The sequence below is a fragment of the Takifugu flavidus genome, chromosome 6 (genome assembly GCF_003711565.1).
Source record: "Takifugu flavidus isolate HTHZ2018 chromosome 6, ASM371156v2, whole genome shotgun sequence".
NCBI lineage: Eukaryota > Metazoa > Chordata > Actinopteri > Tetraodontiformes > Tetraodontidae > Takifugu > Takifugu flavidus.
Genome location: NC_079525.1, coordinates 16,211,090 through 16,236,499, shown reverse-complemented (window position 1 = coordinate 16,236,499; position 25,410 = coordinate 16,211,090). Strand labels below are relative to the sequence as shown.

At 38.4% G+C, this 25,410-nt stretch overlaps 1 protein-coding gene and 1 long non-coding RNA gene across 6 annotated transcripts in view; one reads left to right on the top strand and one right to left on the bottom strand.

Moving 5' to 3' along the window:
• Positions 1-787: 787 nt before the first annotated feature.
• Positions 788-24,124, bottom strand: LOC130528043 (chromodomain-helicase-DNA-binding protein 4-like). 5 transcript variants are annotated; one of them, XM_057036948.1, is made up of 41 exons: positions 23,964-24,121; positions 23,284-23,360; positions 22,211-22,317; positions 21,765-22,013; positions 20,966-21,084; positions 20,552-20,802; positions 19,385-19,515; positions 19,167-19,302; positions 18,647-18,816; positions 17,813-18,043; positions 17,321-17,524; positions 16,882-17,090; positions 16,313-16,444; positions 16,107-16,206; positions 15,421-15,612; positions 14,641-14,841; positions 14,430-14,567; positions 14,229-14,350; positions 13,183-13,356; positions 12,969-13,110; positions 12,727-12,858; positions 12,336-12,453; positions 12,077-12,201; positions 11,814-11,906; positions 11,058-11,196; positions 10,807-10,976; positions 10,505-10,682; positions 9,878-9,967; positions 8,946-9,037; positions 8,730-8,863; positions 7,160-7,304; positions 6,619-6,772; positions 6,203-6,303; positions 5,896-6,088; positions 5,247-5,300; positions 3,768-3,914; positions 3,590-3,698; positions 3,229-3,361; positions 2,819-3,014; positions 2,573-2,733; positions 788-1,061 (listed from the first exon to the last, which is right to left on the bottom strand). In XM_057036948.1, exons 1-41 carry the CDS (start codon positions 24,092-24,094, stop codon positions 1,047-1,049), a joined length of 5,895 nt encoding a protein of 1,964 aa, XP_056892928.1. In that variant the 5' UTR covers positions 24,095-24,121; the 3' UTR covers positions 788-1,046. The 5 variants fall into 5 exon arrangements, with proteins under 5 accessions (XP_056892928.1, XP_056892930.1, XP_056892927.1 ...); XM_057036950.1 differs by having other exon boundaries at positions 10,807-11,196; positions 23,284-23,432; XM_057036947.1 differs by having other exon boundaries at positions 10,807-11,196.
• Positions 22,948-25,410, top strand: part of LOC130528057 (uncharacterized) — a 16,662-nt gene continuing 14,199 nt past the window's right edge. The window contains exon 1 of the long non-coding RNA XR_008951192.1: positions 22,948-23,039. This is a non-coding gene — a long non-coding RNA (uncharacterized LOC130528057). The remainder of the gene's footprint in view (positions 23,040-25,410) is intronic.

Genomic DNA, 25,410 nt, shown 5'->3' with positions numbered 1-25,410 from the left:
CAGTAAACCTGGTTCTAATTGCCTTATTTTTGAAACTATTCATAACTTCTCGCTCGTTTGAGGTCTCCATGCCTACATGCAAATGTAAAGAACTCGCTGGACCTGTCTCCCGCATTGGCACCACGCTGGAGCTCCCTGTGCACCCCGGAGGACTGGACCAGTGTTTTCCCTGCAGTCCAAGAGGATGCCCTGTTGATTGCTTAATAAAAACCTTGTTTCTAGTCTCTGTCCCCGTTGCATTTGGCCTGCTTTGGGGTTCTGGAAAAAAAAAAAAAACTCCTAACATTTTGATTCCGTAGCATCATTTTATTTTCAACCATGGTTGATCTGCTGGATGTCTGGAGGTTGTCAAAAATATATTTGACAGCTTTGACAAGAAACAATATGTTGAGACTTAGAAAAGTCAGTAATGACACGCAAATGATGCTTTCATGACCTTTAATTTTATCCCAGTGAAAACGATCTTTGAAGGAATCCCTGAGGAAGTGCTTAAGATTTGTATTCCAAAACCAATGTGGAAGAAATAAGATAAGCAGATATGGGAAGTAATTTGCAGGAATAATTTTTGCTAAATTATAATTGCTCCACTGAGTTTATTTTTTGAAATGCAAGTCTATTTACTTGCTTTAATGTTAAAGCTTGTTTTGAAATCTGGAAACCTTTGTTCCCTTGCTTGAGGTTCATTTACAAATGTCAGTGTCAGTTATGGTATTTTGAATGTTTAAATAGGGTGGTTTAATCCCATGTAAAATTATCAATGTAATAAAATTATCTGCAAAACAACAAATTAGCTTCTATTACATTTTATTTAGGTCCCCAAAACATATCAATATTAGTACAGAAACTGAAAAAGGAAAAAAAAAAATAAATTAAAATAACTTGTCCACAGCCTCAACTTTGCGCAATCAGAAGGAATTCAATCCTCCAGGGGAAAAAAAAATTCATAGTCTGTGTTCAAAAATGTGGCCGCAGGTTTGAAGCTCAGTGTCCACCAATCAGGAATGTCAAGGCTAGGTAGGATGATGGGTTTAACTTGAAGATTGAGTCTACTGCTGCGACATCTGAGGGACAACAGAAACAATGGCTTTAGGTTTGACTGCTCTGATGACACACTTGCCCACCAAAAGGAGTTCAAACTCTGAAATGATAGACTAACTAATTTTCTTTTCACAATCCCAATGAGAGGATCAACATTAGAAGTAAAAACAGTCAAAGATTTCTTCCCACTCAAAATAAATTATTTTAGAACCGTAATTTCTGGTGTATAAGCCGCTACTTTTTTTCCCCAGGTGTTGAACCTTGCAATTTATATGCATCTTATTTTTGTTTTTTTCCCAGCCAACAAGCTTCATGAAACTAAAACACATCAGATCAATAAAATTACAGAACAGGTCACAGTGGTCCAATCAAATGCAGTCAACACAAAGGTACAGTAAATTATTTAGATCCTTGATTTGGTGCTTCATACACGTAACACACATTTTCATCTTGGAATATAAAAGAAGAAATTTATTTGATGCAGCTTTTAAATTAAACGTGATCAATCCCAATGCAGTTTCACCTGTTCCTGACTCCAGAGGAGGTTTTTAATGGAGTAGGCGTTTATGTGTAAAACTGTTTGCAAATTTACTAATGTTTCATGAATGGGACCCAATGAATCCATGGTGAGCATTTGGAGATGGCAGTGTGAAGAATAGTCTGACTGCAAAAAGTCGATAAAAGCTTTCCGAGGTAAAAAAGGCTGATGGCCTGAACTTGAAAACGATCTTTAAGACTGGCTAAACACACAGACAGCAAATGACCGAGGGGTTTCCACCATGCAGATCTGAATAAAGGCCCAAACAATTGTGAACGAAATGAAAATTGAAGATTTTGCTGGTAGACCATCGTGGTGTCTCAGATTTTTGAGACAATATAAGTGTCAGGGCACGGACAACTGTACTAATAACTCCCAACGATGAGAAAAAAATTCAAAACTTCAGCACTGTCTGTGGTACTGAGGTAGGCAACTGTGGCTTCTTGTCAAATGCGGCTTATATATGTAAAAAGTTGACTATTAACTACCATAATTACCAATGCAGCTTATATTTAGGTGCCCTTTATACACCGGAAATTAGGGTACATACACCTCTTGTCTGCTTTTGAATTCCCAATTACAGATGACTGAATAATAAGATTAACATTAATAAATCTGCAGCAATACAGCATCAATAAAGATGGACAAATAAATCATATAAGGAATTATTTAATAAATTGACAGGTTGGAATTTTTATCTGATAAGACATTTTGAAATAAAATTGTTCTTGCTAAAATTAAGATTTTACTGTACTGTAGTTCATCAAAAAAAATAACATCATCAAAAATAAGATGTTAAATCTGAGGGAGTGGCAAATAATTGGCAGTCAGGTCATTTTAATGTTGGAAGCAAATAGAAAGATTTTAACTTCATATTTTTTCTTGGTTTTTGATTTATTTTATACTGACGTATCCATTTTAAATTTGTATTTATCATTTTGTAGCTCCTTCCTAATTTCCATATCCAAATAATTAATGTGTGGGTGATGTGTGTACCTGTCTCTGTGTCTCTGGTCCTCGACTGGCTAGTCGACTCAAAATGTTCCTTTCGGACATCTGGAGTCGCACGGCCACAGGGGGTATTCGGGCAATGGTTGCTGGGAGGCGATTGACGTCAGCCTTCATATCACTGAGAAGCTCTTCCAACTGCTTCAGAACTAAAGAGAAAACAGAAGGTTTTTCAGCATTTTTCATTCAGTTTGCAATTTTAGACCATATGACTTTCAGACAACACACGCTAACCTTTGTGCAGGACGGCATTGGCTGGTTTGTTCCCAGACATGGATTCTTTGCTAAGGTGCTGGTGGGATTCAGCCAGACACTCCACCTCACTGAAACGTGTGTTGAGGGCCATTGATGGGTGGGAGGGGTCCTCAGTCATGTTGAGGTAAGCAGCACGACGCAGTTGCTCCTCAATCACAAGGGCCTGCTCCAACAGCTAGTTGGAGAGGGACAACATCAGCTCAAAAAAGCTTTCCGCAAATTTCAGCAGCTTCTTCATAATACAACAATGTGGACAAAGTCCATGATTTTGAATCATCCAGAAAAACCTTAGTCACAGCCTAAAGTGGTTGCAGTACTTTACAGTTAACTGTAAGTTATAAATAGTTAAAAATACAGCATTGTGTATTAAACTATAAATTCGAATGTACTTTGAATCTCCGGGCAAGGAACTTGTTCTTGATTTCCAGGAAGTTGCCTCGGTTTATCTCTCCTTTAAACGGTTCATTGAGGATGGCAAATTTTGTGTCATTTTGGATGTCCTGCCAGCGAGCATAACCATGTCTGGAGGGCGCAACGGTCAAGGAGGAGGAGGACTGCTTCCAGGCATGTCAAACTCAGTCCTCGAGGGCCACGATCCTGCCGTGTTTTCTATCCCACTGAATGCATTTTCAGCCTGGTAGGACAGAAAACCCAGCAGGATCGTGGCCCTCGAGGACTGAGTTTGACACATGTGGAGACTGAACAAACACCAATCTCAAGTGCATGAATTTCAAAATAATCCAAGGATACTGTATTATGCCTGCTAGTAGCCAGTAGTCATGGCGACGGTGCCAGATTTCATTGGTTTTCTTTGTGACGGTGGCAGCTCGCTCCTCATTCTGCCAAAGGGAGTGAAGCTCTGCCATAGAAAGGATGGTGGTTAAATAAATTCCAAAAAGAGAAGCGTGTTTCTGATGTATATGTGTACCTGTGAAACCTCCGTCAGCTATGTTGAACATGAATCTGGTCTTGACTTTCTTCTTCTCCTCACTGAGGGCTGAGGCTGCACCCTCCTTACTACCATCTCCATTCTGCAGTTTTGAAGTTTCCTCTGTTTTCTGTGCCTCCTGTAAATCTAAATGTAATGTGATGGGTTATACAAGTCCTAGTAGAACAACAAGAAATAAACAAAGGAAGAGCCAATTACATTTTACGATTCTTCTTACAAAACCCTCTAATGATTGCTTTACAAAAATCTTTTCCAGCCAGCTTCGCAATACACCGCAATAAGGGACTTAAAATAAAAAGTTTATAGTGCTATGTTTTAATTTGATTTAAATGGATTTATTTACTTTTTATGATTCTAAGCAACTTTAAACAGAGTACCGTAAATTCCGGACTATAAGCCGCTACTTTTTTTCTACACTTTAAATACTGCGGCTTATTCTACGGTGCGGCTTATTCATGTTTTTTTTCGTTGCACCAAAAACATTTTGCCTGGCAACAGTAGACCAATAAAATTGGTGAGAGGTTCAGACAGAGGTCCAATGAAATTGTATGATAGTCAAGTGCACTATCACAACTATTGTGAATCAGTCATTTTTACTAACCCTCATCAACATGGAAAATACTAGAAGAAAAGCATATGATGCGACTTTTAAGTTAAAAGCGATCACTCTGGCGGTTGAAGAAGGAAATCGAGCTGCCGCACGTAATCCTAGCATACATTACGATAATCAATGGCGAGAAGGTGGAGACGCCAGCATAAAGAACTGATCGAAAGCAAAAAAGACGACAAAAGCTTTAGACGTAAACATCGCAGGTGGCCCAAGCATGAAAACTTTCTGGAAGACTGGGTGAACACACAGAGAGCGGTGTTTCTGCGGCTGCGGTGTTTCCACTGTACAAATCAGACGGAAGGCAAAAGAAATCGCCACCGCGAGGAAAATAGAAGATTTTAGGGGTGGGCCATCGGGGAGTTTTAGATTGTTCATTGTTTGAGTAAAAAAGCTTAAACAACGTAATTTGTGTGTAGCTGATACAAACGTATATTTCAAGGTAGCTGCATTACAGACACCGTTAGAAAAAAACATTTACCGGTAGAACATATTTGTTTATGTTGCTAAACAGATTAAATTAAAAGAAAAGTTAAAAAATCCTGACGTGATAAAAATTGGATTTAAGGTCTCTGTATAAACATACAAGTGAAAAGCGTGGATGATGTTTCTTACCTGTCTGTCACTTGTTGTCAGTGACTCGTTTCTTACGGTAATAAAAACATCTACCGGTAATGAATGTTTTTGAGCTAATTTTTCATATTACTACGTGGGATACCTGCGGCTTAAAATCTGGTATAAGTACAAAATTGATTTTCATTCTAAAATATGCGGCTTTTAATCAAGTGCATTCTGTAGTCCTGAATTTACGGTAATTCAATCTTTAGAAGCCCAAGGGTGCAGTAGTTTACCTTTCTTTTCATCACTAAGGTTTGGATTTGAGGTAGTCCCATTTTCTTCTTTTGCTAAAAAGAAAGGGGAAATAGGAAATGAAAAAACTGGGGGGGGGGGGGGGGGGGGGGACTTTAAGATTTAACAGTGTTGGGAAATATACTTTGATATTTTTACTTAAATAAACATCCTGCAAATGCTCAGCTGTATTTTTTAAAATTTCAATTAATCATACCAATACATTTTGAGTACATTTTCCTTCACAAGAAGCAAAACACTCAGAGTGCAGTCCTCCTGCAAGCACCTCATTTCCAATTAGTGAATCAAACCATATGGTAAGAGATTTTGGGTTGTGTATTGTTTTGCTCCCAAGTATAAAGATCAGATAAATGACTATCAAAATATGCTCCCCGAAATATATTGATTAAAACATAGCTGAAAACTATGCAAGATTTCAATTTCAAATATATACCAATTTGTGCGGCTTCGTCAAATTTTGCTACCACTGCTTTTACCGATGGTTGTGTCTTCCTCTATTTGAGTTAAGGATACCCACCAAAAACCGATGTACAGTAACTCTATTAAAGAGCAAAGCCTTGACTGGCATATATTATGCACCCATGTAAACTCAACTCTAAGTAGTGTGAGTGAGACAGGAACCATTTGTACCTTCCTCTGGAACTTTTATCTTGGGTTCCTCTCCTTCCTCTGAACTTTTCTTCTCACCATCTCCCTCATCCTCTTTGAAACTCTCAGTTACATCTCCATTGCTTGCTTCTTCTGTTTCCATGGGATCCTTGCCATTCTTTTTAATCTCCTGTTCTGAAAGTGGGCTTGCATCATCATCAGGGATGGCAATGACCTGAAAGGTATAATGGTAAAGGAATATTACATTTAAAAAAAATCTAGATACTAATATAATTTATATTATAAATTAAATTTAAAAATACTGCTGCATCAACATTTTTTTCCCCACCTCATTGGTGGACTTTACTTGTTCCTCTTCCGTCTTCTCATTCTCTCCATCTTTCATCACCTCCTTCATAGCGTCGTCATTTTTTGACAAAGTTTCATCAACTGTAGAGGTAAATGTTAAGTGATTTGAGTTCAATGAGTTCATTAGTTGTAATTATCCCCCAAGGCTCCTGACAAATAGCTTGAAAGTAATCAACATTTTAAAATATATATTATTAATATTTTGATGTTTCTAAAGAGAGCTTTGCACCTTCTTAGAATTATTTTTTAAGTATTAAGATGTCAGTATTTATACCATTTTGCAAATTTGTTGGCTTGGATCCTACTGATGACAAACAATCTAGCTTACTCATATAAACTACTAATTTTGTAATGTTAATGTTCAGCTGCTTGTTTTTGATTGTGTTAGTATGTTACCTGGAATAGGCGTGTTGGGTTGTGTGTCAGTAGGGGTGCCAGTGGATGGGGTTTTTTCAGGTGACTCGGTCTGAGCAACTGCTTGTTTACCCTCTTCTAGGTCAGCCATCCAAGGCATCGACCACTGACCATTCACATGCTCAAACTCCTGGACCTTCAAGACAAGCAGATGGTTGAGATGACTTTTTACATTACATTTAGATTTGTATTCATATTTATATACAAAGCTGTAACATAACAAAATTTTAAAAAGGCATTCCAGCTGGTATTGGTTGAGAATTATCTGAAACAACTGAACTGGTTCATAACCACTTTGCACCAAAATGGTGCAAAAGACAGATTGCTCTTTTACAGGTTAAACTTGAGGCTTTATTGTTAACCAGCCTTACTTTTATGCACCTCAGTTTTAATGGTAACTTGTCTTACACCATTCCACTTGTCACTGTGTGATAAATTAGCTAAAACTCATAGTATATTAAAACCATTATGTTGACCATTTTCTGACAGCCCATTACGCAAGTAAAGATAAAACTTCTCGTACCTTTTTACGGATAAGTGACATCACTCCAATACGAGTGAGGACATGTTGCCGTGACAATCCTTCTCTTGGGACACCATCTGCAAAGGTCTCAGCCCCATCAGCTCCAGGCTCACAGAGGTGGCGCATGAACAGAGAGACATAGGCCCTGATGGAGAGGGCAATGCAAAAAACCCCCCAAAAAAACAGGTGATTCAAATTACATGAGGCATTAATGTAAACAACATCATAAGGCCAGAATAAAATATCAAGTTAATAATAAATAAAATATATAATAGTAAGAATAACAATACTAATAAAATAATAAAGAAATTAAAGCTGCACAAAGCATTCATTTGGTGTCTCGGGTTTGAAGAGACTTGGACTCGTAGGTTTTTGGCTGCTATAGATGTCATGTCAGTAAAATGTGGTGCTTGGGCTGCGTCATAAAAAATGGATAGCGGGCGCTACATACCGTATTTTCACGACTATAAGGCGCACCTAAAACACTGAGATTTTCTCAAAATTCGACAGTGCGCCTTATAATATGGTGTGTGGACTGAGTTCCAAAGTCTGCTGTGCGCCTTTGGTGGGTGCACTACGGTAAATGCTCCGCCAATCGATTAGCGGCACACCTACGCGTAAGGATCCCCTAAAATGGCGCCGGTCAAGCGTGACCGGTATGAATGAGGCTTACTTTAAACTGCAGGACATGGAATATGCGGCCGAAAATGGCAATCGAGCAATCTTAGTGTTTTCGCTTTATGAGGCGGCATCTCTCCATACGCGCAGCGGCTGCCCGCGGACTACCAGGAGAGGGTGGCCATCTTCCGCACCTACTGCCGCGACAAGATAACCGCACCCAGCCACATCACCAACATGGATGAGATCCCTACGACTTTTAACATCCCTTTGACCCACAAAGTGGAGAAAAAGGGACCAGCACGGTGGCGATACGCACAACGGGGCACGAGAAGTCGTTGTTCACAGTGGTTCTTGGCTGCCACAGAAACGGACAGAGCGCTGGATGACAGAAGGCGAACACTCCTTCACAAAGACTATGAGGCAGCGGCGGGCAAGTTATGCCACCATATGCGGGTGGATTGTAGATGCATTGGCTTTGATACCGTCTTCATGTATTGGAAGAGCTTTCACAAAATCAACGCTGAACCGGAACCGGTCGGTGAGTCCGATTCAGATGATTAAGAAGAGGAATTCAGGATGTTGGACATTGAAATAGTGCAGCTGTTTAATTCAGATACAGAAGATGAAAACTTTGATGGTTTTGTGGCAGAAGAAAGAATATTTTATTCAATTAATGTGTCGAAACTCACTGTTTTACTTCTGTTGTCATTTTTTACTGTATGTTTCAGCATGCGCCTAATAATACGGAGCGCCTTGTGTATGTTTTAAATACAGAAATAGCACCCATAACTGAGACTGCGCCTTTTAATACAGTGCGCCTTATGGTCGTGAAAATACGTTAGTTACTTTACAACACATCTGTTGGATCCAAGTCTTTTTTGTAGGTTTTGGGATATAACGCATGTGCACCAACTTTCACAAACATAGGTCAAATGCAGTGATTTCTTACTTAAACTCTTTTTCAGATTTCCCTCGGAGATCTCGTACCAGCCACTGGGTGGTAAAGGCATCCTGCGGAGGCATTCCATAACGCATCACTGCATTCAGGTTCGCTTTCCTTTGCCGAGAGTTGAAACCCAACACCTAAAAGTCAAAAAGTCAGGCTTCGTACAAATTCCAACAGCAATAAGCAAAACACCACAGCAATAAGGAAAACACCACTCACTTCGATGTTGCCTCCTACCCTGGCCAGCAGGGGTGGAAGTGGTTTATCCTTGTCATTTCTCAGGCCCTTTCGGTTGGGCCTCCGAGAGTTGGCTACAGAGAAAACAGAATGTGATTTAAATGTGACTTAAAAATCTATACTGTAAGAACAATTCTTGTTGGAAAGCATCTTTCTATAATTCATCCTTTTCTGTCAGAGCTATGCTCTCTTGACTGGATTTATGCATCAGCTCAGGTGCCCTCCAACCCATAGTTACATTAATTGTGTAATCATCTTATTCTTATTTTTATGTTTGTTCTAATCTTATTTCTATATTATTTTATGCTTATGTAAATATGTTTAGTAATTTAATCTTGTTTTTATCTCTATGCTTACATTCTAATCTTATTTGTATTTTATTTTTATGCTATCTCTATGCTTATGTAAATATACCTGCTTCTATTTGTGTCTGTATGCTTTAGTCATATTTCTTTATGTCTATGCTGCTATTACAATTCAATTTCCCTACGAGGATGAATAAAGGAAATCTTAGCTCATCTTTTCTGTCCCTGGTTATTGACAAAAAGAAAATACAATGATCTAGGACAGGGGTCATTATGCTTTTCAAAACCGAGAGCCATCTCGGCACTGACAGCTAATCCACCTCTATTTAGCCAGATACTTGTCCACTTGCACAGATTTTAGACAGAGCTGACACTCTTTTACCCATCATACATTGGTGTGTGTGTATATATATTATATATAATTTTCTGTATTTGACCAAACATAGATCTGTGTTCAACAAAAAACAACATAGACCACTTGTTTCTTTCATTACGAAAAATATGGCAATAACATTTTATCCTGTGTTGTGTACACTTGTATTTAGCCATGTATTTAATGGAATACACAATTTAAAACATATTTTAAGACAAAGAAATAATGCCTCTTACCTTCTGTTCGTTCATCAAAGTCCTCGTCTCCCTCCTCAGATGCTACTGAGTAATCTGACTGCCCATCTGATTGGTCATCCTGCCAATCGGCTATGAGAATAAAGGAAAAAACAGTTTTGATTAAGAATCTAATGTGATATAAATTATTTGATTGTTCCAACTTAATATGTATTCAATTTTGCTTGTTTTACATTTTGAATATACACAAATCCTTTCATTTTCTTTTTAAAAAAGGTTGTTTTTTTTTATCTTTTGTCAGATTACCTTTGCAAGAAAGACCATACAGCTCATATTTAAGTAATGATCTGCTGGATTTTTCTTATATAGAAAGTTTTCAGCAATAAATCTACTGATAAATGTGACGGCTGTATTAGTATTAAATGTCATCTTGAGTGATGCACATTATAAGAGAGTTAAAGCATGAAAAAGCAGTTAAAGTATTTTACCCTTTTATTCCATATTATTATTATATTTCCAGAATGTCATTTTTCAGTATTACCCCTATAATACATTGGATGCATTTGTGTTGTGTGATGCTATGAGTAGTCATAGCATCATAGCTCTGGTGTTCCAGAGCCCTGGCAGAGGATAATGCAGTAAAAGAGGATTCAGAAAAGCAGTGCTCACCTCTGTCTTCCTGAGACCCATCGTTGTAATTGACCTGCTTGCGGATACGCTTGCCTTTTCCTAAGTTTCGTGCTAGATCCTCTTGCTGCTGCTCATAGTGGTGACGGAGAAGCTTCTCCCAGTAGTCTGGATCCACACTCTCTTCTTGCTTGATGATCTCACGCTGTACTTCTTCTTCCTAACCGAAGTGTCATTTGGTTACTCACAAAATCAAAGCTGGGATTGATTTCTATGACTAATTTAGGCATTAAAACAATAACAAAAAAATAGTTTTCAGCAAATCTGCCCTGAAGCTAGCTCACCTCATCATCCTCATCCTTCACCACGTACTGTGCCACCTTAAAAGAGCTCAGGTACTCATTCATGCTCTGCAGTTCAGTGTCATCTGTAGCATCCTGGTTCCGGTCTAGCAAACGGTCAATTGCCTTGTCATCATAGTGAATGATGCTGCTGTCCTCCTCCTTGTTCTCACCTGGGTAAAACCCACATACTATTAAAATGGTGACTTTTACAATTTTTTGATGAAAATGCATTAAACCCTTTGAGTTCTCACCTTCTCCCTCATCCTTGAAGAGTGCCTCTGTTCCAAACTTAAGAATGTCATCAAGTTCCTGCTTAGACATTGAACCTGTCTTGGATCCAAGCCCCGGGCGCACCACAAGATGGGTCAGCATCATCTTTTTCTTGGCAACCTGAACAGCAAAAAGTGTGGTAAAAGAAAAGTCAGTGTGTTGCAGTTAAACCACATTTTCTGCATTAATTTCATGCTACTCTGGAAAAACGTCAAGAGTATTTCTAGACTGTTCAGAATCAAACAACTAGAATCTCATAATACTAAAAAAAAAATCAAATGACTGTACAACAAAGTTTTCTGGTTACAATTTATGTCAGCAATTCAATACAACTAGAAGGATCAAATTCTCTGAGTTTCAGTTTCTTATTGTAAATACTTCATACTGTACTTAACAAAAATAAGGGTTCCATTGTACTGATTTACCTTCCTAAAACTAAAACAGGTAATAGCAATGTCAATCATTTTAATAAAATTCCTGAAGGTATTGTTTAGTTAGAAAAATACTGCATCATTTAGTCACTTGTAATTAATTGGGTCTTTTCTTATTTATTTCTTCAAGTTATCCAAATAAACATATTACTCAAATCTGTAGTACAAATGTATAATAAAAATGAAGAGGTTATTTTGTATAATGACAATATAAGACTGACTTTTAGAAAAAGAGATCCCTCAGCATACTCAAGTAGACATTAACTTCTGCATGTAACTAAGGTTTGGAAGGACTTGTGCAGTTACCTGAGTAATCCTTTCCTCAACCGAGGCCTTGGTGACAAAGCGATAGATCATCACCTTCTTATTTTGACCAATACGATGAGCTCTGCTGAAGGCCTGAAAGCATAAATGATGTTACTAGAGACTACATACACACACTTATTGGAATCCAAAATGTCAGGGTCACCACAAATTCTTAATGCTTCTTAATTTGTTAGTCATATTTATCAACACATAAATAACCTTAAAGATGTATATAGGGAAACAAAAATTCAATAACCGTCTACCTGAATGTCATTGTGAGGATTCCAGTCAGAGTCATAGATGATGACCGTATCAGCAGTGGCTAGGTTAATGCCCAGACCCCCTGCCCTTGTTGATAACAGGAATGCAAACTGCTGAGCACCAGGTGCTGAGAAAAAATTTGGAGCATAAAGGTTATGCTTTTTATTTGACTCCCATATTCCAACAGAACAAAATATATTACTTGTAAGTGGAAGAATACAAATGAAAAATAACAAAGGGGAGATTTCAAATTTATCTTACCATTAAAACGATCAATTGCTTCCTGTCTCATCCCTCCAGTGATTCCTCCATCTATCCTCTCATACTTGTAACCTTCATTCTCCAAGAAGTCTTCAAGCAAATCTAGCATCTTTGTCATCTGCAGTAAGCAAAGTTGCAGTTAATGTACATAATTAACTGATCAGAAAATATCTGAAAAAGAGTAAGTTATGGTAATCCCACTGAAACACTGCAAAAAATGTGGAGATAATTTTTTTAAAGTGTTATTTCAAAGCCATGCTACAGGGAATTTAGAACCCTGGAAATTAAAAAAGATATTTACATACATTGAAGTTCAAAAAAGAGTGGATGAATAGAGTTTTGGTTTACAAGTGAGAATAAGAAGATACGAGCAGTCACATCAGTGTCCAACCTGAGAAAAGATGAGCACTCTGTGTCCTCCCTCTTTGAGCTTCCTCATCATTTTCTGTAGTAGAAGTAATTTCCCAGATGACTTTGTAAGTGCGCTGCCATCATACATTCCATTGGGCATCTTTGGAGCTTCCTGTTTGGAATTATCAAGTTTTTCCAGAATGAAATTAAATCTCTGACACATGAGTGTATACAGACTGGTATTAATAATAGAAAACAGGTGTTAAAAATAGAAATAATTACAATGGCAGCGGCAGGAAAGAGGTAGGGGTGATTACAGCACTTCTTAAGGTCCATGACAACATTTAACAGAGAGACCTGATTTCCTCCTCCTTTGGTATTCAAAGCCTCAAAATTCTTTGTCAGGATGAATTTGTAGTACTTCCTGCAAATGGATAGGATACTTTAGCACCCTGTTCTATATTCCTGGACAAGTCTTTTCCATTCAGCCACTTACTTCTGCATGGAGCTAAGCTCTACTCTGACAATAAGTTCAGTCTTGGAGGGCATGTGTTTGAAGACATCAGCCTTTAGTCTTCTGAGCATGTGAGGGCCAAGCATGTCATGCAGTTTCTTGATCTGGTCTTCCTTGGCAATGTCAGCAAACTCTTCCAAGAAGATCTCCAGTTTGCTGCAGGAGGTTTGGTCAACATACAATAGGAGGATTAATGATAAAATCTGATGATTTGTATAGGAATTATCAGAGAGTTAAAAAAAGAACATCAAAACCAACAAAATATGCACGTTATTACATATTAATACTTTAGCAGCAAGTTGTTCTCACTTTTCAATATGTAAATAGATATTTACATTTTGAATTCAACACAACTCACAATCTAAATTCAAATTACTAAACAAAATTTAAATTACATTTTTCTGTACCTGTAGAGAATGACAAAACCAGGCAACGTATTGTGAATCACTGCACTTATGCCCTAAGTTTATGAGTTTGATAAACTATGCTTAATTAAAACATTGAAATATGCTCAATGCATTCTTAAAGGTGCACTATGTGCTTTTGCCATCTTAGAGAGGACAGTCTAGAACAGATTTGGTTTGATTTTGATATACAGTTACAAGAACATTATGTGGAAGGGTGAGCTTTCTGTGTTGTTTTGTATTTACTTCAAAGGAAGTACCAAGGCATGAACGTCACTCTTTTTAGTGCATATAGGTTCACAATTATTCGGGAGGGATGGAGGGACGGACGGAGGGAGGGAGGGAGGGACGGACGGACGGACGGAGGGAGGGACGGTCAGACAGACGGACAGATAGATCCTGAAAGGAAGGAGGCACCGCCCAGGCGGGCGAGGAAGAGATTTTTTTTATATATATCTGTCTGTCCGTCTGTATCTATATCTAGAAACACCCACCCATCAGACAAAATGATAAAACTATAAAACTAATTTTGATGATTATTGGACAGAAATCTTCAGGCATTAGATCAAATGGCTATATACGAAGATATATTGGAACTGCTTCTTGACAGTGTGTATAGCATACCTGAACCTCTCTGGTGTAAGGAAGTTAAGTAGGTGGAAAAGTTCCTCCAGGTTATTCTGAAGAGGTGTTCCCGTAAGCAGCAGTTTGTGCTGCAGAGGATAGTTGTTCAAGACCCGGAAAAACTACAAAATATATTAAAAAAAAACTAATTAAATATGTTCAGCCAAAATGTAGCTTTCCATCTGATAAATGTTTTATTACTTTGGACTGGTTGTTTTTCAGTCGATGGGCCTCGTCCACCACTAGGCAGGCCCAGTCTATAGAACCAAGGACTGCCATGTCAATGGTAATCAATTCATATGAGGTCAACAGGACATGAAATTTGATAGATGTGTCTTTCTGTTGGGGGAAATCCACAAGTAAGTTTCTGTGCAATGCCTGTTAAAGTGGTTTCTTGAAATATCACACTTACTTTCATCCTGGAGGCTTTCTTTCCCCCACGAATAGCATTGTCTTCAAAGGAGAACTCATTCTCTCGAATGACTGCTCGGCTGTCTTTGTCTCCAACATATGTCACAACATACATATCGGGGGCCCACATTTCAAACTCTCTCTCCCAGTTAATGATTGTGGAGAGAGGTGCACTAACCAGGAAAGGACCCTTGGAGTGGCCCTGAGAAAGAGCACAAGTCATTACATAGTCCTGTTAATTTACCAATCCAAATGTTTTCTAGGTTTATGGCAAATACCAAACAAAATGACAAGTTCTAAACTCTCAGTACTATTCTTTCTTAAGGTTTCACAATAGCAGGAAAATAGGCAATTTTTAATGTTACTGTTACTCATGTATGATTTGAAGTATTTGAATGTGCCTTTGGGATCATAAAATGAATACATTTTAAAAAGAGACAAAAATAATGGAATGAATTGATGCCTTTTCTTTGCATTCAGAGCAAACATTCAGAGCAAAACCCAGATTGTAAAGACCATTTAGAACCTGAAGAAAAAGTATGGTGCGATTTAATCTCAAAGTATGCCTCCATATATTTTTTTTAAGAGCATCTTCATAAACTATTTTTGTGTTACGATAAAAGGTTCCATGCTACTAAGATTGCTGAAGTAATTACAATGTATTCAAGGAAATTGGAATTCAATATCATAGTTGGGAGTAATCTCAAAGTCATTGTCAATACAAATGGTTGGAAACTAAAATTACAACTACAGAGCCAAAATCAAAACACACAGCTGTTACCTCTTTATAGAGAGAGTAGAGGAAAACTGCAGTTTGGACAGTTTTTCCTAAACCCATCTCATCAGCAAGGATGGTGTCAGTGCCCTGAGCCCAGGAGAACCGCAGCCAGTTCAGACCCTCGAGCTGGTAGGGATGGAGTGTGCCCCCTGTGCTGTCGAGGTACTCTGGCTGACGCTCAAACTTTATAGTGGGCTGAAAGATAAGAGTTAAGAGGACATTCACAAAGTCACTATTTGAAGTCATTTGTGTCCTGGGCCTCGCTTGTGTTCATTTAGTAGTAATATGTAAAGATAGCAAATATGACCTCTGCATTTAACCGATCACTATTTTGTCTGTGTGCAAAAATTTATTTTTGTTGCTTTGTGAAGTGCCTAGAGAAAATTTTGATTGTAAAACATGATTTCTAAAATGATATATGAAGTGTGTGTGTGTGTGAGAGAGAGTGAAATGTGATGTCATGCAGAATATTGTTTCATAAGGATTTTTAAAAAGTCAGTTTAACTTGCATATTCATAAAAAAAACAATAATACTTTTCTACCTTCTTTATTTTGCTACAACCACATTGATGTTTCAGCCAATGGAAGGAGAACAAGTTGAAAAATAGAATCAACACATACTTTTTCTGAAATAAAGACCTTTTTCCAAAGCTGAATCTTGACAGGAAATAAGCCTACTGTGGACTTACATCAATAACAGGGTTCTCAGGAGGCCTCTCTGGACGCTTCCCTCTGCCCCTTAGCCTGATCTTCCTCCCAGGCTTTCCTTCTTCTCCCATCATCAGCTCTCTGGCGTCAACACACAACACTTAAAAACACCATTGTGTGTGCAGGGGTGTATGTGCATTCAGGTGAGTGGGCGTGTGTGGGAGTGGCATATCTGCCATATAATCACCTGTGGTTCCAGTATTGTGCCTTAAAGACATCAAACTCTGGCACATCCATGTCTTCAGCTTCCCAGGTGGCCTGATCATATGGCAGATCACGCCACTTGATCAGGTAATGGACATTGTTCTTCCTGTCAATGCTTGGACACAAATACAAAGAAACACTTGAAAGGTCAGTCCAGAATTTAAAAGAAAATTAGATTTTTGAAAGCATCCAATTTGATGGGTCTCATTCATGAAACAGTAGTAAATTTTACATATAAGATTTACACATAAAAGCCTACTTCACAAAAAACCTACTCCAGATTCAGGAACATGTGAAACTGCTCAGGAAACTCAGATCATAAGAACGTGTGTAGATCATGAATGCTAAACAATTGTAAATTGTTGTACAACCTACAACATGAAATCCTGTGGCTTATTTTCAAGTGCAGCCTATACCGGTATATGTGCATAATTTATTTTATTTTAAAATGCGGCCTATATTCAGGTGTTCCAATAGTCCGAAAATTAAGGTAAATAATACCCCTCTTTCTCTCTCTCTCTCGCTCTCTCTGTCTAGTGTGTGTGTATAGACCTATGGTTCAGGATCCGGTGAATCATAAGCCACTCCATCTTTATCCCAAAACGCAGGTAGTTTTCCTCCAGCTGTGCATACATGGGGTCCTTGTTCTTCCTCTTCACACTCTTGTCCTCCTCTCCCTCACCAAACTCAATGGGAGGTGGCTCATCCATGTCGTTTTTCCTCTGATAGTTTCGAAACATCACTTGGCAGTGCAACTCGAGCTAGGAAAATACAAAAGAGAATATGACAGTTAAGATGAGATAAAATCTGTGCTTTTCATCAAATGTCATGAGATAAAGTTTGATGCAATAACTAAAAAATATTGCTAGTCAACATTAACACTCACCTAAACTGGCACAACAATTTAACGGCTAATATCGGCTTTAGTGCTGTATTATTAAATTATGACCAAATATCAAATAGGTTATTGACTTCTCATTTTTTTACCCACCTGTAGCTCAGTGACCCAAGAGCAGTGCCAATATGACATATTGCACCATTTGGCAAAGAATTCTCTCTCTGGTCTTCCTGCAAGTGGGACAGGATCTGGTGCATTAACTGGGAGATCTGGAGGACGGGGAACTGGTGTTGGAGTAGGAGGCTCGCCCCAGCGCCAAGTTAGGATTCTCTGGACCTTGCCCTTCAATGAAGGACACTGCATCCAAAGAGAAGCCATTTTTATATTTTTGTTCTTAACTGTTTAAAACACCTCAAAATGCAAACAGCAGGTGGTGATTTAATCAAGACAGGTGTGATTGGCTTAAGATAAGATAAACTTTATTGATCCCACATCGGGCCTTGTCATTACCCTATAATTAGGAGTTCTTTGGGGAGGTTAAAGTGCAAAAAAACCAAACTTGTTTATAATCACAATTCTATTTAAAAATATAATTGCTGAACAAATATAAAAACACCTAACTTGAAATACTAAAACAAGTTTTACCGTGCAACGGGGGCAAATCCACTCTCCATTAGGAATTTCTGGGAGTGGTGGGTTCAGGCAGTGGATGTGGTATGATGAAGGGCAAGAGTCACAGCACAATAATTCTCCACCATCCTTGCATACTCTGCAGAACTCCATGTGGTGGTCATCCTCCATCTCTCCCACATCACCGTTGTCATCCTCACCTTCAGATCCCTCTTCTCGGGCCTCCCACTGGATACCCTCCTTCTCCTGAAACCCCAAAGGAAAAAACAATCTCATGTGGCTGACTAGAACACTTTTTTGGAAAAAATTGAGTTCTGAACATTTCTTTAATTAAAAAAAAAAATCCCTTTTCTTAACCGCTTGTTGTCTTGATGTAGCTTAATAAGCGATGAGCTGAATGTACCCAAAATATATTTTATGGGTCATTACCAATTTTTTGTATGACTTACAGAAGCAAAGTAGAGCATTTCAGTGCTGTTGCAGATGCCTCAAGGGGGAACAGAAGATTGTTCACATCAACATCAACCAACTGACTCATCTAATATGCTGAGGGCAAGGTTTTTTGTTTTTTTTTAATGTACAGTAAATGTAAACAAACCTAGAAGTCTAATTATACACAATATATATATTAAGTATAGCCAGTCCTTGCAAACATTTAAAATAGAGAAAATTGACAGAGTGTATGCTTTTCCTTAAATTGCACATGGTGTAAGAAAATTTTGTTCCAGTTTTTTTCCCCTTTTTTCAGTTATTTTTCTTTCAACAAATGTGTATGTGTAATTTGATAGCTAAGTTGCCTGTCATTAGAAGAGTATATAAGTTGTAACAGATTAGGTATATTGTCCTTACACAGTGTGGGCAGCTCCAGGTGCCCTCGGGGGCCTTTTCCATGTCAGGGTCAAGACAGACCATATGGTATGCTCTGGGGCAGGTGTCACACAAGATGATCTCACCACCCTGCTGGCAGACTTCACAGTAGTCCTGGTGGTCAGTTTCATAGCCATCGCCATCCTCTGCCTCTGTCAACATGAAAACACTGTTAATAAACAACCACTGAGGTAAATGCCCATTGTTCCATCATATGTTTCATCTGTAGGTTCACTTTTAAGTCTAAAGATACAACTGTGCTTGATATTAATTGCAGAATTAATTCAGTGTAAGTTCTAGGATGTTGTCCTCACTCATTTTTAACGATTTTGTGTCCATACAAAAAAAAATTTAATTCTGAAATGATACAGTCACAAATCAAATATATTTTTCACAAGTAACTCTCAGGAAAGCTAGGAAAAACAGTTCTGTGAAAATTGAGTTTTAAAACGCAATTTGTACATTTTTAAATTAGAATAATTTTAGGCTCTGCTTGACTCACCATTTTTTTTCTTGTGTTTGCTTTTGGATTTCTTTTTGCTACGACTACTGCGGCTGCTGGATCCTTCTGACACTGAAACGCCATTGATGCTTCCATCCTCAAAATCACTGTCTACTTCGGGCTCATCCTCCTCGCTCTATGTGACAAAGAAACATTTAAACATTTAAAAAATAAAACAACATTTGGGTGTCTCAGAATTACAGCTAACATCTTCATACCGATGAGCGTTTTCGTTTGCTGTTGAATCCTCCAAGTTTGATTTTTAGAGGAGCCACTTTTTTGGTTTTGACATTGCTCTTTTTCTCTTGTGGTTTGGATGCAGGCTTCGACTTCTTTCGGGCATTGGGACCTGCAAACACAAATATAAAAAGGTAGTCACTTAAGAACAGAACTATGAAAAGCTTTCATCATCAAATCATATGACATCCTACGAAAGCTGCATAATGTAAGATGTAAAAGAAAGTCATATTCCCCTAAACTGTCACTGGGCTTTACCAACATTTTATGTGAAAGTGCATGCATCTACAATCAGAAAGACAAATCTTCATTGGAGCTGTACAAGGAAACATCTGCCACAGAATTTCAGACATAATTTGTGAAAACAAATTTGAAGCTGAAGCAATACTGGATCCTACAACACAATGTATACGTAGAAAATCCAACAATTACTGGCTGAAAACTAAGAAGTGGAGAGTCCTGCAATATTGAGTCAATGCCCAAATCTTAACCACATTGAGACACTGTGGGGTGACTCTAAATGCAAATAAACCCTCGACCGCCATACAACTGAAAGACTTCAGATTGAGGCATGACCCATGTCTGAGTCTAGATGACTCCTAGAAGCATCCTTGTGAAGTTATATTAGCCAAAGTAGGCAACACTTGCTGTTATGAAGTAAGGTGTCCTAACTTTTTTTCTCAGATTACACATTAAGTAAAACAAAGTTACTTCTGTTCCAAAGATAAAAACAAGATTGATCTGTAAACATGTGTAATATCACTAGAAAACACTTTTCACTTAAAATGATATGAAACTCAGATGGGTATCCCCAAGATCATGGTCTAATCACCTTCCCCGGTCTGGTTTCTCTTTCGTTTCATTTCCTCCTTCCCTTTACCTCACCCAGTGAGACTGGTCTCAGTTACACAATACAGTAGGTTTCTTTATGATCAAAGTCCCTTGATCTTGAAGGATCAAAGGTCAAGGTTCCCAAAAATTCTATGAAAATTAATTTATAACCGTTATTTTGGTAAAAGGCAATCAAATAACCTCCTTGATGGCGGTAAATAGTGCAACTGGACAATTGAAATCTGCATATTAATGCAGATTTCAATTGTCCATTGTAATAGCTATGCAAATCTTTAGAGTTTCCAATACCTACTTACCTTTGCCTTCCTTTGTTTTGGCCTTGCGTAATGGCAGCTGAGGTAGCAGCTGGGGCTCTTCCAAGAGCACTGGTGCTGTTGCAGCAGGTGCAACTGACATCGTTTTTACAGCAGTTGGTACACTGACGGTGGCCACCCCTGCAGAAACTCCCCTGAGAGGGTTTTTGGTGCTGAACTCACGCCACTTTGCACCCAGAACCATCATCATCTTGGATACCGCAATCTTGGGGTTCTTGGCTGCGATGAGAGGCCTGAAGGTTGAGGGAATGTAAGAAAATATATATGTAAATATACAAATTTGCATAAATGATTTTGACTTGATTTGGGCTTTTTTTTTTTCTTTTTTCAAAAAGATGAGTCAACCAGAGTCCAAGACAAACCAATATTTTTTTGATCGGGTTGGTATGAGTCTACCTAACAAACTGGCTGAAGGCTTTGTAATTGGTCAGTGAGCGATAGTCCTCCTCTGTGAACACATGGTCAATGTCCTCCATGCCCCAATCTTCAAGCAGCTGGGATGACGTCTTTGGCTCCTTTAGGAAATAACAATAAGCTTGAATAATACCACAAGGAAAACCAATAAACACAGATTACATTCAACCTTGTCTCTTGTGTTTCCTAAGGGCCATCAAAAAGCTATAACCTCAAGTTCAAAAAATAAACTATATATTTAGAAAAACTTGGAAAGTAAATGTGATGCTCTGCTGAATTTCATCCTAAATTATATACTATAAAGGAAAGAGGACCACAACTAAAACACACACTTGTGTATTAATGTGTAAATTTCATTACAACTGTTGCACATCCCAGCATTTTTTGCCCATTGTGAGCCCTGATCTCTGAAATACTTGAGTTGTTTTGATTTGATAACAAAGCTTAATATTTAATGACCTACTTCCCGTCACCTGTGGACAGTAGTGTTTACTTCTTATTGGCTTTGCATCATGCGACATTAGGAGGAATTATGACCTGTCTTGATAATGGCTTAAAAAGAAATCTTCATTTATTGTAAAAATTGCAATATTATTGAAGCTGAAAGAATATCAGACTACATTGCTAAAAAAAAAAAAAAGCTTGCCCTTTTAGCGTTGCATCTTGTGATTTTTGATGTACAGCAATATATTATGATCCTCTCATTGGTTGAAAGGGCTTTCAGTTACTAGTCTTTACCATCATTAAGAAACTACTCTTTTGCCTTTGTAAAGACAATTACCATGCAATCTTCGTCATCATCATCATCATCATCATCATCATCTTCCTCAGGCCCTGGCTCTTTTTTCTTGTAAGTAATGCGATCAGCACTGCCCTTCTTCTTATCTTTGCTGCTGCAAAGTCTCTTTTTCTTCTTGCGCCCTGGTGTGTAGTCACTGCCCTCACTGTCAGAGCATTGCACTGGGCCACCATCATCTGCCTCTTCCACACCGCTCACATCCATGAGCTCTGGGGAACTGATGGTGAGCTCCTGCAAATAAGGAGTAAAAAACCTTCAGGAAATGAAGACGTTATAGTCTAGTGTACACAAACGCACTCGCTAATAGTTTAATACAACAGCGTAACTCCATAGATTCATGGATATTTTTTACTGATGCAATTAGAAGGGGGAAAGGGGGCACAGTTCATTACTGTGCAAACTTTCACAAGTGCCCTTTCTAATGTTACCTCTCTGCGTGACCGCCTCTTGCTGCCCTTGCCCTCTCTGTTTTTTTTGGATTTCTTTTTCTTCTTCACCTTCCGAGACTCATTCTCTGAGATCTCTTCTTCCTCATCTAAAGTTTAAAAAAAAAAAAGTCAGGGTTACCATACTACATACACAAAATACAATTTACACAAGAGCAGCAGAATAACATGCACACAGCAAATTAAGCAATGAGCGGTGTTCATGATAGCATGCTAAAATTGGATGCAACAAAATTCCAAAACTGATTTAAATGATCATTAAACTCAGATTTCTTACAATATTTAAATGTTTGTTTGTCTTTAACATTTATTAAATACCTACCGGCAGGGATCTTTAATGAAAGACAACAATGTAAATCATATATAGGTTCCAGTTTTTGGTTTGTATGACTCGATGACACCTGCCAGTTTGTCATAAATGTAATCGCAAACTCAATTTCCATTTTATTCCCTTTATTTTGTAAGGCTAACAATGAGAACGAGGACGCAACGGGTGCTCATCGAATGTAAACATAAGCCACAGCATAACGTCTTCGACACATACGATTTGCCTCGAACCAGTTGGGTTACATTACTGTTGTACAGAATTTGGAAGATTTGTTGAGAGAATTTAACAAAACTGACTCCGAACAGTCAACTCGTACAGACCGGCCATGGAGGGAACGCCTCAGAACGTCATCCACCAGCTGCCGAGCTAACTGGCTCCCTCCATCTTGTCATTGACACGTAAAAAATACCGGTAGCTGGCTAACGTTACACAGTCGGTGTCACTTCAAGCCAATACTTCAGCCAACTCAATGTTACGATTGTGGTAAAGCATCATCATTTAAAATACGATTTAAAAAAATAAACGTTAAGCAGCATAAATTTCGCGAAATAGTTGGCCCAATGGTCATATAGTTGTAGCTAGCATAACCTACCCGGTAGTTAGCAACATTGAGTAGCGACCGCTAACAGCACATGATTGATATGAATGTTCTAAACGTATGCCAGTGTTGGCCTATAAACCGACGTGAACATTAGCAATCTGGGCTAGCATATGATCTGTGTCTTACCGTGCATTAATCGGTCGCCTTGGGATCCATAATCTCCCCTGTCATCCTCGCTTCCAGACATAACGGGCAGCTGAAAACTTTCACTTTAGTTAGCCAACACTTAAGTCAACTTAGTTACTTGTACAAAAGAACAGAATTCTGATCCAGTCCTGTGTCGGTCCAAGTCGTGGATGTGGAGTTGGTGAAAGGCAGTTAGCAAGAGCCCCACAAAGAGAAATGGAAACAAAAAAGACAACGGAAGAGAATATTTAGCAGCAAAGAACGTTCAAAACAAAACGCCACTAGAAAACGCTGCTTGTAGATTTTCTGCATAGTTCTCAAGTCAAACTTTATATACTTGTCTTTTGGCAGACCTAAGAGATTAGCACCTGCACCCCCTCACTCGACCATACTTTCTGTTGCCAGCTCCCCTCTATCGTTACTTTCCTTTCTATTAGCATGTGCGCTAGCCGATCTTGACCAGCGGCCAGGTTCACATTCGAGCAACCCCCAGGCTCAGCAACATCAGGAGCCACTAATAATACGGTGTTGTTTAAGGCCGACATCCGAGCTCATTCCGGACTCGAGTCAAATTACAAACAAGAAAATCAGCCTCTCTATAATACTCACACTAACTCCGGCCTCACTTTGTCAAGTAATTTGTAGGAGCTCTTTTTTGTTAAAAATATCGTTATACATACAATTTAAATATATTTCCGTGTTTTGTGGCAGCGTGTGCGCCCGACGCCGTCTCTTCTTTCTCTCGCACACACCCGCGCGTACACATACACACAAAAGGAGCAGGGGGCAGGCATCCCATAATATCCCCCATCCACACACTTCGGTCACCCCTCCCCCTCTGCATAGTTACCTTGCAACGTACAGACCATAATAGTCAACTCACCCCTCCCTCCTCTACAGTCTCTTCTCATTCCTCCATCCCCCCCACCCCCCCATTTTCACAGCAACCACAGTTGCTATGGAGATGCTTGCACAGTCAAACCTCAAATGACATCCCATAATAGTAATAAGTGCGGTCACTTAGATCTCTCAATGGCCATAACCTCAACAAGAGAAAGATGGAAGAGAGGAGAGGAGAGGTGGAGAAGACATCACATTGCAACTGAGTGTGCCACATGACTGCTTAAGTTGTGTGCATGTCTGTGCAAACGTACTGTACTGTACTATCATACTGTACTGTACTCTGAGTTGGGCTGCTAAACACTATACACAGCAAGTACAACACAATGCTGATGGCCTAAATATAGCCCCACATCATTGGAAGTCTAGTGATCAAGTATGGCAGCATTATGAAGAGTTATGGATGAAAACAGACTTGTACACAACATATTATAAGTGCCATGTGTATAACAGTATATTGGATCCAGTATACTATATGGATAACTATAACATCATTAAAATGCTGTTGTGCCACTAAAATAAAGAAGTGAGAAGCCTGTAAAGTATTAAAAATAACATTTCCAGCCTTGCTTATGTGAAATGAAATAGGACAGATTTATTGTAGATTAAATTTGGTCAAGCAATGTGTTTCGACCAACATTTTTTAGTTGATCTGATCTACAATATGAATTTGATGTTTGTTTACCTTCTTAGGTTGTAACTTTCAATTGAGTTTCAAAGTATTTTACTGAATATCTGAAATGGTCCGCAACTCAAAACCTCATATTACTCTACTCTTTTCCACAGCAAGACTAAAATTAATTATTTAATCATCAGGGGTGAAAAACATTCAAAACATTTAAAGGATGTTTCACCTTTATGATATCTGTATATTTTAGTGTCATTTAACTATTTTTGTAATGTACACTGTTAACAAATGGGAAATGTCATTTTCCCAATCATGAAACATGCCAGGATAGAAGAATAAGCATATATGATAAAACCTTCTACTGAAAATACAAACTTAGCCAGATCCATGTGCAATGCTTTAAACCACCATACAAAACATCCAACATCACTTAATCTATATATAAGGCAAGCAAGACTGAAAATAAGTCAAATTTTCCAGGTATTTAATGTCTTTTGTACCCTATTTGAAATGCAGATATTAATATAGTGTCAAGATTCATGTATTTTCTTATATGTCATTGAATTTGTTTTCAAACGTTTGTCACAGAAAACTATTTG

Excerpts from the sequence above, each read along its gene's own strand:
- LOC130528043 (XM_057036947.1), bottom strand. The coding sequence starts at position 24,094 with ATGGGGGATATTATGGGATGCCTGCCCCCTGCTCCTTTTGTGTGTATG. Across the intron at positions 17,525-17,812 it reads GGATTTGCCCCCGTTGCACG|TGTCCTTCATTGAAGGGCAA; the intron begins GTAAAACTTGTT and ends CTTTGGATGCAG. Across the intron at positions 12,859-12,968 it reads TCTTTCCTGCCGCTGCCATT|GAAGCTCCAAAGATGCCCAA; the intron begins GTAATTATTTCT and ends AATTCCAAACAG.